This window comes from Anolis carolinensis, unplaced genomic scaffold (assembly GCF_035594765.1).
Source record: "Anolis carolinensis isolate JA03-04 unplaced genomic scaffold, rAnoCar3.1.pri scaffold_7, whole genome shotgun sequence".
In the NCBI taxonomy this organism is placed as follows: Eukaryota; Metazoa; Chordata; class Lepidosauria; order Squamata; family Dactyloidae; genus Anolis; species Anolis carolinensis.
Genome location: NW_026943818.1, coordinates 1812926 through 1828031, shown reverse-complemented (window position 1 = coordinate 1828031; position 15106 = coordinate 1812926). Strand labels below are relative to the sequence as shown.

The 15106-nt window shown below is 33.4% G+C and overlaps 2 protein-coding genes and 1 long non-coding RNA gene across 5 annotated transcripts in view; 1 reads left to right on the top strand and 2 right to left on the bottom strand.

Moving 5' to 3' along the window:
- Positions 1-6560, top strand: part of gle1 (GLE1 RNA export mediator) — a 33060-nt gene extending 26500 nt beyond the window's left edge. For all 3 annotated transcript variants that reach the window (XM_062959424.1, XM_062959425.1, XM_062959426.1), the window contains exons 14-16: positions 641-723; positions 2029-2092; positions 6193-6560. In XM_062959424.1, the coding sequence (XP_062815494.1) occupies positions 641-723; positions 2029-2092; positions 6193-6261 (216 nt within the window). In that variant the 3' untranslated portion in view covers positions 6262-6560. The remainder of the gene's footprint in view (positions 1-640; positions 724-2028; positions 2093-6192) is intronic.
- dync2i2 (dynein 2 intermediate chain 2) overlaps positions 1-15106 on the bottom strand; it is a 145708-nt gene that overhangs the window by 18261 nt on the left and 112341 nt on the right. The window lies entirely within an intron of this gene.
- LOC134293237 (uncharacterized) lies at positions 10278-12211 on the bottom strand. Its single transcript, XR_010000258.1, has 2 exons — positions 11447-12211; positions 10278-11121 (listed from the first exon to the last, which is right to left on the bottom strand). It is a non-coding gene; the product is annotated as an uncharacterized LOC134293237 (long non-coding RNA).

Below are 15106 nucleotides of genomic sequence, written 5' to 3'. Positions count from 1 at the left end.
GTGATGGGCACATTGGGTGCCGTGCCAAAAGATCTCAGCCGGCATTTGGAAACAATAGACATTGACAAAATTACGATCTGCCAACTGCAAAAGGCCACCTTGCTGGGATCTGCGCGCATAATCCAAAAATACATCACAGAGTCCTAGACACTTGGGAAGTGTTCGACTTGTGATTTTGTGATACGAAATCCAGCATATCTATCTTGTTTGCTGTGTCATAATAAAATAATAATAATAATAATAATAATAATAATGACTTTATTTATACCCCGCTCCATCTCCCATCTTTCCCAATTTGATGTCTGCACATTCCAATGAAACCCTTGCCATGTAATAATAATAATAATAATAATAATAATAATAATAATAATGACTTTATTTATACCCCACTCCATCTCCCATCTTTCCCAATTGGATGTCTGCACTTTCCAATGAAACCCTTGCCATGTAATAATAATAATAATAATAATAATAATAATGACTTTATTTATACCCCACTCCATCTCCCATCTTTCCCAATTGGATGTCTGCAAATTCCAGTGAAACCCTTGCCATGTAAAGCTTTGAATGTACTTGAATGTAGTACACAAAGTTATACCTCTTTAAATACCACACGTGCCTATCTTTTGCCTCCCCGCAGGTCTGTGGAAATGCTCTCATGAAGCAATACCAAGTCCAGTTTTGGAAGATGATCCTGATAATCAAAGAAGAGTTTTTCCCAAGGTACAAAATGACCTATTTGTTCTGGAAGATCTCTTCTTCTGGTATGTCTTTGGCCTACTCCCAGGCATCCTTGCCTCTTGTTGACATCTTGTCATACAGTATAAGCATCCTTTTTGAATGGCAGGCTCTTAAACAGTTCACAAATTCCTATCTATGTCTATTTTACATACACACACACACAAATATATATATATATATGTAATATACAATAATTTATAAATATATAATATACTGTATGTACTTGTAATATCGATAATAATATAATGTAATACAATATTATACTAATTATAATATAATGTTAATTATATATTATATATTAAATGTGATACTACTAATAATACAGTAGAGTCTCACTTATCCAAGCCTCGCTTATCCAAGCCTCTGGATTATCCAAAGCATTTTTGTAGTCAATGTTTTCAATATATCGTGATATTTTGGTGCTAAATTCGTAAATACAGTAATTACAACATAACATTACTGCGTACTGAACTACTTTTTCTGTCAAATTTGTTGTATAACATGATGTTTTGGTGCTTAATTTGTAAAATCATAACCTAATTTGATGTTTAATAGGCTTTTCCTTAATCCCTCCTTATTATCCAAGATATTCGCTTATCCAAGCTTTTGCTGGCTCGTTTAGCTTGGATAAGTGAGACACTACTGTATTGAGGAATTGGTGGTAGTTAAGGTAAAGGGTAAAGGTTTTCCCCTGACATTAAGTCCATTATAAATGGGTTATATAGCTGTGTAGAAGGGCCTTGAATCTACACTGCCATATAATCCAGTTAAAATCTGATGATCTATATTTTATAGGCAGTGTGGAAGAGGCCTAAGTGAGGCCTAACTCTGCCTGTCTCCTGGGCTGAGTGGGTTGCTAGGAGACCAAGTGGGCGGAGCTTAGCCTTCTTCCTCTCCCTCTAATTAGGACTTTATTTTTCTTTTCCTTTTGTTGTATGAACGTAGAGGCATGGATGAGGGGTTGTGCTGCCAAGTTTAGTGTTTCTGGGATGTGTAGTTTTGTTGTTTTGTCCTAGGCCGAAATTTCATTACCCTTTTATATATATAGATGTATTATACAATAATTTATAAATATATAATATATTGTATATACTTGTAATATTGATAATAATATTATAATGTAATGCAATATTATACTAATTAAAATAATATTAATTATATATTATATATTAAATGTAATACTACTAATAATATTACCATATAATGAAAGAGTATTCTCTTATCTCATCTTGCTGACCTTTGTTCCCGTTCATTGTCTGATTGTTAGTGTGTTTCTCTCCCTTGTAGGATGGAAGCCATTACAAGTCCTGGAGAAATGGGCTCCCTGATAAGATTCAAGCAGTTCTTGGAGGTATTTTGGCATCTACGTCAGTGATAAAGATGTTGATTTCCCCCCAAATGTCATGAATTCCCTCTTTTTTCCCCTGGAATTTTTTTTTGGAAATGATTAATAAAAATAGAATAAAAATGCTTTTGTAATATAATAGTGACAGTTGTACTTTATGTATACAACCCATAGCAACATGCTATGCTATGCCAATTTTATATACATATATATAATTTATAATAATTTATAAATATATAATATATATAATTATATATATAAATATATAATATATTGTACAGTAGAGTCTCACTTATCCAACACTCGCTTATCCAACGTTCTGGATTATCCAACGCATTTTTGTAGTCAATGTTTTCAATATATCATGATATTTTTGTGCTAAATTCATAAATACAGTAATTACTACATAGTATTACTGCCTATTGAACTACTTTTTCTGCCAAATTTGTTGTATAACATGATGTTTTGGTGCTTAATTTGTAAAATCATAACCTAATTTGATGTTTAATAGGCTTTTCCTTAATGCCTCCTTATTATCCAACATATTCGCTTATCCAACATTCTGCCGGCCCGTTTATGTTATCCAACGATAAGTGAGACTCTACTGTATGTACATATAATATTGATAATAATATTATATATTATATATTATTTTATGAATGTTTTATGTAAGTTAATTTTTAACTGATTTATAGTGTATTGTACAGGTTTTATATGTGTGTTTTATTGTAAGCCGCCCTGAGTCCCCTGTTGGGTGAGAAGGGCGGGATATAAATGTTGGAATGAATAAATAAATAAATAAATAAATATACTACTAATAATACAATATAATAATATTAATTATATATTATATATTAAATGTAATAGATTTTTAACCAATGTTTTTATTAGTTTTTGTCATTTATTTTTATTGGGTAATGTTTAAATTTTTATAATTGTGCAATCTTGTCTATTGTTGTGTTTTATATTGCTATTGTTTTTATTCGGGCTTGGACCCATGTAAGCCGCCCTGAGTCCCCTTTGGGGAGATAGAGGCAGGTTATAAAAATAAAGTTATTATTATTATTACTAATATTGCCATATAATGATATAGTACAATATACAGTAGAGTCTCACTTATCCAACATAAACGGGCCGGCAGAACGTTGGATAAGCGAATATGTTGGATAATAAGGAGAGATTAAGAAAAAGCCTATCAGACATCAAAATAGGTTATGATTTTACAAATTAAGCACCAAAACATCATGTTATACAACAAATTTGACAGAAAAAGTAGTTAATTACACATTAATGCTATATAGTAATTACTGTATTTACGAATTTAGCACCAAAATATCACCATGCATTGAAAACATTGACTACAAAAATGCATTGGATAATCCAGAACGTTGGATAAGTGAGTGTTGGATAAGTGAGACTCTACTGTATTATTATTATTATTATTACTAATAATATTACCATATAATGATATAGTACAGTATAGTAATTTAATGCTTATATTGTGTAATGATAATAATATATTGTATGTTGATTTGATTTGTAAGCCGCTCTGAGTCCCCTTCGGGGTGAGAAGAGCGGGATATAAATGTAGTAAATAAAGAAATAATAAAAAGGGGAAATATATATTTATCACTAGCTGTGCCCGGCCACGCGTTGCTGTGGCAAAGTGGTGGTGGTATTGGTTAAAAATTGTTGTGTAATTTTTATTTGACGTTATTTGCATTTTTTAATTAATTTTATTGTAAGTTATATTTTTATTTATTATATTTTATTATTTTCTTGTATTATTTTTAGTTATTTTCTGTTATTATAGTATTTTATTGTATTAATTTTTAGTGTTTTTTATTATTTTTTATTAGGTTGCTAGGAGACCAAGTTGGAGGAGCTTAGCCTTCTAACTGGCAGCAATTGGATAAAATCAATTATTCCTCTCTCTCAAATTAGGACTTTATTTTTCTTTTCTTTTTGTTGTATCAACCTAGAGGCGTGGATGATGGGTTGTGTTGTCAAAATTCGAGGTTGGGGGGCCTGTAGTTTTGTTGTTTTGTGGGTCGCCGTGATGCCATCACTCTTTTATATATATAGATTTATTTATTTGCAACATTTATATCCCGCCCTTCTCACCTCGAAGGTGTCTCAGAGCGACTTACAAATAATACGGACATACAATAAATTATATTATTAGCATAGCACAGTATTAGCATTACATGTTACTATATTGTACTATACCAATATACTGTAATGATATTGTATATTATATATATACTAGCTTGGAGACCCGGCGATGCCCGGGTCATTTGAGAAAGGCCTTGTTTGCCTGTGTTCCAAGTGTAGCCTATATCCAATGTCAGGTGGGTTCAGTGGGCGCGGGTGAGCTCCAACTCCCATATGCAAGTCCCATCGTCCAGTGTCCACCCCCCTCCAAACAGAGCCAGTATGTAGAGTAGGTCATGAGGGCTCCATGTAGCATGTTTGGTCTTGATCAGTCATTTGTGTGGGTCGCGGTGCTCTCAGGAAGTGAGTGAAGGTATTAGAAGTCCCATCGTCCATGGTCCATCATCCTCCAAACTGCACCTGGGTGTAGAGTGAGTCCTGGGTGTTCTCTGTTTGAAGTTTGGTCTTGATGAGACATTGATGGGGGCGACAGTGGTCTCAGGAAGTGAATGAATATACTGCAAGTCCCATCATCCAAGGTCCAAGCTCTTTCAAACCTCACCAAGATGTAGAGTGGGCCATGGTGGCTCTATGTGCCAAGTTTGGTCTTGATCAGTCATTGGTGGGGGTCACAGTAGTCCCAGGAAGTGACTGAAGATATTGTAAGTCCCCTCATCCACGGTCCCTCTTCCCCCAAACTGCACCAGGATGTAAAGTGGGCTAGCCTGCACGTGCGTGTCAAGTTTGATACAGTTTTGTCATTCGTGGGCATCACAGTGGTTTGTGGGAGGTGAATTGGATGAATGTACTGCAAATCCCATAATCCTTGGTCCATCCCCCGTCAAACTGCTGCAGCATGTGAAGTGTGTCATTTGGGATATGTGTGCCTGGTTTGGTTCAGTTGTGTGATTTGTGGCAGTTGCTGTGGTCTCAAGAAGTGAGGGAAGGTACTGCACATCCCATCATCCTTGGTCCATCCTGCCCCAATATACATCAGGACGTAAAGGAGTCGACAGGAGTTCTGTGTGCCAAGTTTGGTCCATTTCTATCATTGGTGGGCATTGCAGTAGTCTGTGGGAGTGAAAGTGTTTGAAAGTACTGCAAATCCCATCATCTGTGGTCCATCCTCCCCCAAATGGCAGCAGGTCATAAAGTGCATCGTGGGGATGAAGTGGGCCAAGTTTGGGGCAGATCCGTCATTCCTGTTGGTCTCAGTGGCCTGGGATAGTGGCGGCCAATCAAAACGCGAGCACATATTCCGCCAGGCCAATCAAAACGCTGATACATACTCCGATTTCACTTTTATTATATATATATATACTAGCTGTGCCCGGCCACGCGTTGCTGTGGCATTGTCTGGTGGTGTTGGTGAGAAATTGTTGAGATAGTGGTGGTATTGAATGTCTGTTGTATGGTTGTCTTTATGTTTCGTATGCATTTGGTTGTTTGTGTCCTGTGAAAGTGGTGAGGGTAGAGGGGGTCTATGTCCCTGTGTAGTATTGTATAGTATTTATACGTTGTCCATGTGTTGGGAATGCTTGGATTGTGTCCTGCTGCATAGTAGAAAGGGTTGGGCTCGATGGCCCTTAGGGGTCTCTCCAAACTCTGGTGCCTGTCCCCTGGGCTGAGTCGGTTGCTAGGAGACCCAAGTGGGTGGAACTTAGCCTTCTAACTGGCAGCAATTGGATAAAAACAATTATTCCTCTCCCTGTAATTAGGACTTTATTTTTCTTTTCTTTTGGTTATATCAACCTGGAGGCGTGGATGATGGGTTGTGTTGTCAAATTTCGAGGTTGGGGGGCCTGTAGTTTTGTTGTTTTGTCCGCTGCCCTGATGCCATCACTCTTTTATATATATAGATATATATAATATATATGTGTGTTGCTGGACGTAATTTGTCATTATTATCCCTTGAGTTTCCGGTTGTAAAAAGCCCTTTTCCTCTCCTGCAGAAATGTTTGCAGCGGAAAGAAATTCCTTTGCCGAAGGGTTTTCTGCCGCCGTCCTTCTGGAGGTCGTGACTCTGCTCCTCCCGTTTTCAGAAGCTCAGAGAATGCCTTGGACTCGGACTCTCTCTTTTTAAACCTTTGGTGCCCGTGGATGTCTCAGAGAAGTCACAACGATTTCTTGTCTGTTGCCGTTTCCAGCTAAAGCCTGACAAGACCTTGACTTGTATTTATTTAGACCTTTACTTAGAGGAATTTTGGGACACTCCTGTGTGGCATTTGAGTGTCTCGGGACTCATTTGGATCCCAAAGGTAAACAATTACATTGTTTTTTTATATTTGAGCAATAAAAGGAACCTTTCTGTGTCATATCAGACCTCTAGCCACGAAACATTTTTTCATATCGTGTGTATATTTATTATTATTTATTTATTAGCAACATTTATATCCCGCCCTTCTCACCCCAAAGGGGACTCAGCGTGGCTTACAAGTTATATATACATACAATATATTATATTATTATATTATTAGTATAGCACAATATTTTATTCATTTATTTACATCACTTTTACCCCGCCTTTCTCTCCGAGGAGACTCAAAGCGGCTTACAGTAAATGGCAAAAATTCAATGCCTAAAAACAATGTAAAAACAACAATTCGTATAAAACAATCTACAAAACAGTTCATATAAAACAGATACCATTACAAAATAAAATCACATTATATAAAATTTTAAGAATGTCCAAGATTAAAATCCATTCATCCAGAATCCTCAAGTCTTTGACAGAATCCTCAAGTCAAATATAAGCATTATATATTATTATATTGTACTATATGACTATATTGCAATATTATTAGTAATATTGCATGTAATATAAATATACAATTATAATAGTGTATTATTATTATTTGCGACATTTATATCCTGCCCTTCTCACCCCAAAGGGGACTCAGGACGACTTACAAGTTATATATACATACAATATATTATATTATTGTATTATTAGTATAGCACAATATAAGCATTAGATATTATTATATTGTACTATATGACAATATTGCAATATTATTAGTAATATTGCATGTAATATAAATATACAGTTATAGTAGTGTATTATTATTATTATTTGCAACATTTATATCCCACCCTTCTCACCCCGAAGGGGACTCAGTGTGGCTTACAAGTTATATATACATACAATATATTATATTATTATATTATTAGTATAGCACAATATAAGCCAGGGGTCCTCAAACTTTTTAAGCAAAGGGCCGGTCTACAATCCTTCAGACTTGTTGAGGGGCCGAATTACCATTTGAAAAAAAAAATACAAACCAATTTCTATGCACACTGCACATGTCTTATTTGTAGTGCAAAACAACAACAACAATAATGAGAGAACAATACAATATTTAAAAATGAAAACAATCTTAACCAACATAAACCTATCAGGATTTCAATGGAAAGTATGGGCCTGCTACTGGCCAATGAGATAGTCAAGTTAATTCGGATTGTTGTTTGTTGTTGTTGTGTGCCTTCAAGTCATTTCAGAATTTGGGTGAGCCTAAGTCTAAAATTAATTATTTATTCGCTTACTACATTTATTTACTACATTTATATCCCACCCTTCTCACCCCGAAGGGGACTCAGAGCAGTTGTAGGTACATACAATATATTATATTATTAGCATAGCACAATATTAGCATTATACATTACTATACCACTACATTGAACTATACCATACAATATGTAACATATAACATATAATTAATATTATTATGTGGTATTATTATTAGTATTATATTGTATAACATTATAATATTTTTATCAATATTGTATGTATATACAATATATTATATTATTAAAACTGATATAAAATGTATTATAAAACCGAGGGTGGGGGCCAGGTAAATGACCTTGGAGGGCCGCATCCGGCCCCCGGGCCTTAGTTTGGGGACCCCTGATATAAGCATTATATATTATTATATTGTACTATATGACTATATTGCAATATTATTAGTAATATTACATGTAATATATAATATACAATTAAAATAATGTATCATTATTACAGTAGAGTCTCACTTATCCAAGCTAAACGGGCCGGCAGAAGCTTGGATAAGCGAATATCTTGGATAATAGAGAGGGATTAAGGAAAAGCCTATTAAACATCAAATTAGGTTATGATTTTACAAATTAAGCACCAAAACATCATGTTATATAACAAATTTGACAGAAAAAGCAGTTCAATACACAGTAATACTATGTTGTAATTACTGTATTTACGAATTTAGCACCAAAATATCATGATATATTGAAAACATTGACTACAAAAATGGTTTGGATAATTCAGAAACTTAGATAAGCGAGGCTTGGATAAGTGAGACTCTACTGTATATTGTGTTACATTATAATATTATCAATATTATATGTACATACAATATATTATATTATTAGCATAGCACAATATAAGCATTATATATTACTAGATTGTACTATATGACTATACTGCAATATTAGTAATATTACATGTAATATATAATATACAATTAAAATAATGTGTCATTATTATATTGTGTTACATTATAATATTATATACATACAATATATTACATTGTTAGCATAGCACAATATAAGCATTATATATTACTAGATTGTACTATGTGACTATACTGCAATATTATTAGTAATATTACATGTAATATATAATATAAAATTAAAATAATGTATCATTATATTGTGTTACATTATAATATTATTATCAATATTATCTGTACATACAATATATTATATTATTAGTATAACACAATATAAGCATTATATAAGCATTATATACAGTAGAGTCTCACTTATCCAACACTCGCTTATCCAACGTTCTGGATTATCCAATGCATTTTTGTAGTCAATGTTTTCAATATAACGTGATATTTTGGTGCTAATTTTGTAAATACAGTAATTAGAACATAACATTACTGCGTATTGAACTACTTTTTCTGTCAAATTTGTTGCATAACATGATGTTTTGGTGCTTAATTTGTAAAATCATAACCTATTTTGATGTTTAATAGGCTTTTTCTTAATCTCTCCTTATTATCCAACATATTCGCTTATCCAAGGTTCTGCCGGCCCGTTTAGCTTGGATAAGTGAAACTCTACTGTACATACAATATATTATATTATTAGCATAGCACTATATAAGCATTATATATTATTATATTGTACTATACAACTATATTGCAATATTACTAGTAATATTACATGTAATATATAATATACAATTAAAATAGTGTATTGTTATTATATTGTGTTACATTATAATATTATCAATATTATATATACATAAAATATATTAGCATAGCACAATATAAGCATTATATATTACTAGATTGTACTATGTGACTATACTGCAATATTATTAGTAATATTACACGTAATATATAATATACAATTAAAATAATGTATCATTATATTATGTTACATTATAATATTATGTACATACAATATATTACATTATTAGCATAGCACAATATAAGCATTATATATTACTAGATTGTACTATGTGACTATACTGCAATATTATTAGTAATATTACATGTAATATATAATATAAAATTAAAATAATGTATCATTATATTGTGTTACATTATAATATTATTATCAATATTATCTGTACATACAATATATTATATTATTAGTATAGCACAATATAAGCGCTATATAAGCATTATATATTATTACTAGCTGTGCCCGGCCACGCGTTGCTGTGGCAAAGTGGTGGTGGTATTGGTTAAAAGCTGTTGTGGAATTTTTATTTGACGTTATTTGTATTTTTTAAATTAATTTTATTGTAACTTTTCTTTTTTATTTATTATATTTTATTATTTTGTTGTATTATTTTTAGTTATTTTGTTGTAGTATTTTATTGTATTAATTTTTTAGTATTTATTATTATTTTTTATTGTATTATTTGTATTTATTTTATTTTTTATTCTTTTATTAACACTGGGCTCAGTGGGTTGCTAGGAGACCAAGTGGGCGGAGCTTAGCCTTCTAAGTGGCAGCAATTGGATAAAAACAATTATTTCTCTCCTTCTAATTAGGACTTTATTTTTCTTTGCTTTTTGTTGTATCAACCTAGAGGCGTGGATGATGGGTTGTGTTGTCAAATTTCGAGGTTGGGGGGGTTGTAGTTTTGTTGTTTTGTGGGTCGCCGTGATGCCATCACTCTTTTATATATATAGATATTGTACTATACAACTATATTGCAATATTACTAGTAATATTACATGTAATATAAATAGACAATTATAATAATGAATTATTATTATTATTTTGTATTACATCATAATATAGGCTTGGAACGCGTCACTTCTAATTCAAAGCATTGCCAAAGCGCTAGAGTTGGGCTGCCCACAAATACAAAGAGCGTTTTGTCTCATCCTTTACTTTTAATTGTTTTCTCTTCCTGCAGTAAAAAAATTAATAAATCTGTGAGCTTTTGTTGGCAGCAAGGAAGTGCCATTATCTAAATGAGCACTGCTGCATTTGGCACTTTCGGAGACAAATATCACTCTGCAGAGTTTGGATACATATTTGTGATGGGTTTTGGGGGAAAATCCAGAATACCGACCTTGGATTTCCTTGCAAAGAAGAGAGACTTGGCGGTTTGCTCCGACATCCCGAAGCATGCCAGCCGGAAGAGCGCAGTCTTATTACTGCATTGCTCCATTTTTGAAATCGAAATAGATTGTTTACAACAGGCCTGGGCAAATTTCGGCCCTCCGGGAGTTTTGGACTTCAACTCCCACAATTCCTAAAAGCCTTGAGCCCTTTCCTTTTCAATAACAACAACAACAATAATAATAATAGGCGAAAGATTTATACGATCTGAAGAGAAACCAGAGTATTTTTATAATTGTTTTAATAATGCTGTACTTACAGTAGAGTCTCACTAATCCAAGCTAAACGGGCCTGCAGAAGCTTGGATAAGCGAATATCTTGGATTATAAGGACTGATCAAGGAAAAGCCTATTAAACATCAAATTAGGTTATGATTTTACAAATTAAGCACCAAAACATCATGTTATACAACAAATTTGACAGAAAAAGTAGTTCAATACGCAGTAATGTTATGTTGTAATTACTGTATTTATGAATTTAGCACCAAAATATCACGATATATTGGAAACATTGACTACAAAAATGGCTTGGATTATCCAGAGGCTTGGATAAGCGAGGCTTGGATTAGTGAGACTCTACTGTACTTGGTTTTATCTTGTTTTTAATTATGTTGGTGCTAATCCATGACATATGTAGTATTTGAAGGGCATATCCTGACATTGATATTTGCAGCATTTTAATGTTTTAATGATTTATATAGGGTTTTAATGGCATGTTTTATATTGTATTTGATGGTCTGGCTTTTGTGTAATTGTTTGTTCGTCTAGCATGCGAAAGACCTATGGTCTAAGCCAGGGGTCCTCAAACTTTTTAAGCCGAGGGCCGGTCCACAATCCTTCTGACTGTTGAGGGGCCGGATTATCATTTGAAAAAAATACAAACCAATTCCGATGCACACTGCATATGTCTTATTTGTAGTGCAAAAACAACAACAACAACAACAATGAAAGAACAATACCATATTTAAAAATAAAAACAATTTTAACCAACATACATTTATCGGGATTTCAATGGGAAGTGTGGTCCTGCTTCTGGCCAATGAGATCGTCAAGTTAATTAGGGTTGTTGTTGTTGTTGTTGTTGTTGTTGTTGTGTGCCTTCAAGTCATTTCAGACTTTGGGTGAGCCTAAGTCTAAAATTTATTTATTTATTTATTATTTACTGCATTTATTTACTACATTTGCATCACACCCTTCTCACCCCAAAGGGGACTCAGAGTGGCTTAAAAATTATATGTACATACAATATATTATATTATTAGCATAGCACAATATTAGCATTATATATTACTATATTGAACTATACCACTACACTGTAATATTATTAGTAATATTATATGTAACATAGAATATATAATTAATATTATTATATGGTATTATGATTGGTGTTATATTGTATTACATTATAATATTATTATCAATATGATATGTATATACAATATATTATATTATAATACTGAGGGCGGGGGCCAGGTAAATGACCTCGGAGGGCCGCATCCGGCCCCCGGGCCTTAGTTTGGGGACCCCTGGTCTAAGCATTAAATAAATTTGGATTTGGATAATAATAGGCAGCCACAGCCCAGAAGTGGTCAACTGTTCATAGAATCGGAATAATAGAGTTGGAAGAGACCACGTCGTCCATCTAGTCCAACCTCCCGCTATACAAGAAAAGCACAATCAACATACTCCCGACAGATGGCCATCTAGCCTCTGTTTAAGGAAGGAGATCACACCGGACTGTGAGGCAGAGAGTTCCACTGCTAAACAGATCTTACAGTCAGGAATTTCTTCCTAATGTTGTCATTTGAACCCATGGCTCCAATGAGTCCTAGTTTCCAGGGCAGCGTACTGTGATCCATCCTGAGTCCCCTTGGGGATATAGAACGGAATATAAATATTATTATTATTATTATTATTCCACTTACAGGTTAATAAGAAGTCCCCTTGGGGATATAGAGCTGAATATAAATAAATTATTATTATTATTATTCCACTTACAGGTTAATAATAAGTCTCCTTGGGGATATAGAGCTGAATATAAATAAAATATTATTATTATTATTATTATTATTATTATTATTATTATTATTATTCCACTTACAGGTTAATAAGAAGTCCCCTTGGGGATATAGAGCTGAATATAAATAAAATATTATTATTATTATTATTATTATTCCACGTACAGGTTAATAAGAAGTCCCCTTGGGGATATAGAGTTGAATATAAATAAAATATTATTATTATTATTATTATTCCACTTACAGGTTAATAAGAAGTCCCCTTGGGGATATAGAGCTGAATATAAATAAAATATTATTATTATTATTATTATTCCACTTACAGGTTAATAAGAAGTCCCCTTGGGGATATAGAGCAGAATATAAATAAAATATTATTATTATTATTATTCCACTTACAGGTTAATAAGAAGTCCCCTTGGGGATATAGAGCTGAATATAAATAAAATATTATTATTATTATTATTATTCCACTTACAGGTTAATAAGAAGTCCCCTTGGGGATATAGAGTTGAATATAAATAAAATATTATTATTATTATTATTCCACTTACAGGTTAATAAGAAGTCCCCTTGGGGATATAGAGCTGAATATAAATAAAATATTATTATTATTATTATTATTCCACTTACAGGTTAATAAGAAGTCCCCTTGGGGATATAGAGCAGAATATAAATAAAATATTATTATTATTATTATTATTATTCCACTTACAGGTTAATAAGAAGTCCCCTTGGGGATATAGAGCTGAATATAAATAAAATATTATTATTATTATTATTATTCCACTTACAGGTTAATAAGAAGTCCCCTTGGGGATATAGAGCTGAATATAAATAAAATATTATTATTATTATTCCACTTACAGGTTAATAAGAAGTCCCCTTGGGGATATAGAGTTGAATATAAATAAAATATTATTATTATTATTATTATTATTATTATTATTATTCCATGTACAGGTTAATAAGAAGTCTCCTTGGGGATATAGAGCTGAATATGAATAAAATATTATTATTATTATTATTATTCCACTTACAGGTTAATAAGAAGTCCCCTTGGGGATATAGAGTTGAATATAAATAAAATATTATTATTATTATTATTCCACGTACAGGTTAATAAGAAGTCCCCTTGGGGATATAGAGTTGAATATAAATAAAATATTATTATTATTATTATTATTCCACTTACAGGTTAATAAGAAGTCCCCTTGGGGATATAGAGTTGAATATAAATAAAATATTATTATTATTATTATTATTATTATTATTATTCCACGTACAGGTTAATAAGAAGTCTCCTTGGGGATATAGAGCTGAATATGAATAAATTATTATTATTATTATTATTATTATTATTATTATTATTATTATTATTATTATTATTATTCCACTTACAGGTTAATAAGAAGTCCCCTTGGGGATATAGAGTTGAATATAAATAAAATATTATTATTATTATTATTATTCCACGTACAGGTTAATAAGAACTCCAAATGGAGCGAAATGTGCTTCTTTGGATTCTGGTGCAGTCTCCTTCTCTGGAGGCTTTGATGGTTGGATGGCCATCTGTCAGGGTTGCTTTGGTTGTGCCTTCCTGGCAGAAATCAGTAAAGGCTGTGTGTCAAGATAATAAATAGGATGGCTGCGGTGTTTTGATGCTGGCTTCTATTCAGAACCCAGTGCCAGGGCTGGAAAGGACATTAATTGTGCATTCAGGTCTTGTTGTGGTTGTTGCCGCAGCCGCAGTGTTCCTGAGTCATGCTCTTTCCACAGGGTTTGTGTTCTTTGAACAATCTTCACCACTCGGCTCTTTCCGGAGGCTTTCGGTTAGAGTCGGTTTGGCTTTCCGCAAAGTAGCTCCTTCGGCTCTTTCCGTGGCTGGTCGGGCGAAGGGCGGGGATTAACCAAAGGCCCCATTTCCCCCTCTTGTTGCACTTCGGCTCTTTCCGTTGCTAGTCGGATAAAGGGCGGGGCTTAACCAAAGGCCCAATTTCCACTTCGGCTCTTTCCGTTGCTAGTCAGACAAAGGGCGGGGCTTAAGCAAAGATCGCGCCCCCTTTCTCCTCTCGTTCAACTTCGGCTCTTTCCGTTGCTAGTCGGACAAAGGGCGGGGCTTAAGCAAAGATCGCGCCCCCTTTCTCCTCTCGTTCAACTTCGGCTCTTTCCGTGGCTGGTCTGGTGAAGGGCGGGGCTTAACCAAAGGCCCAATTTCCACT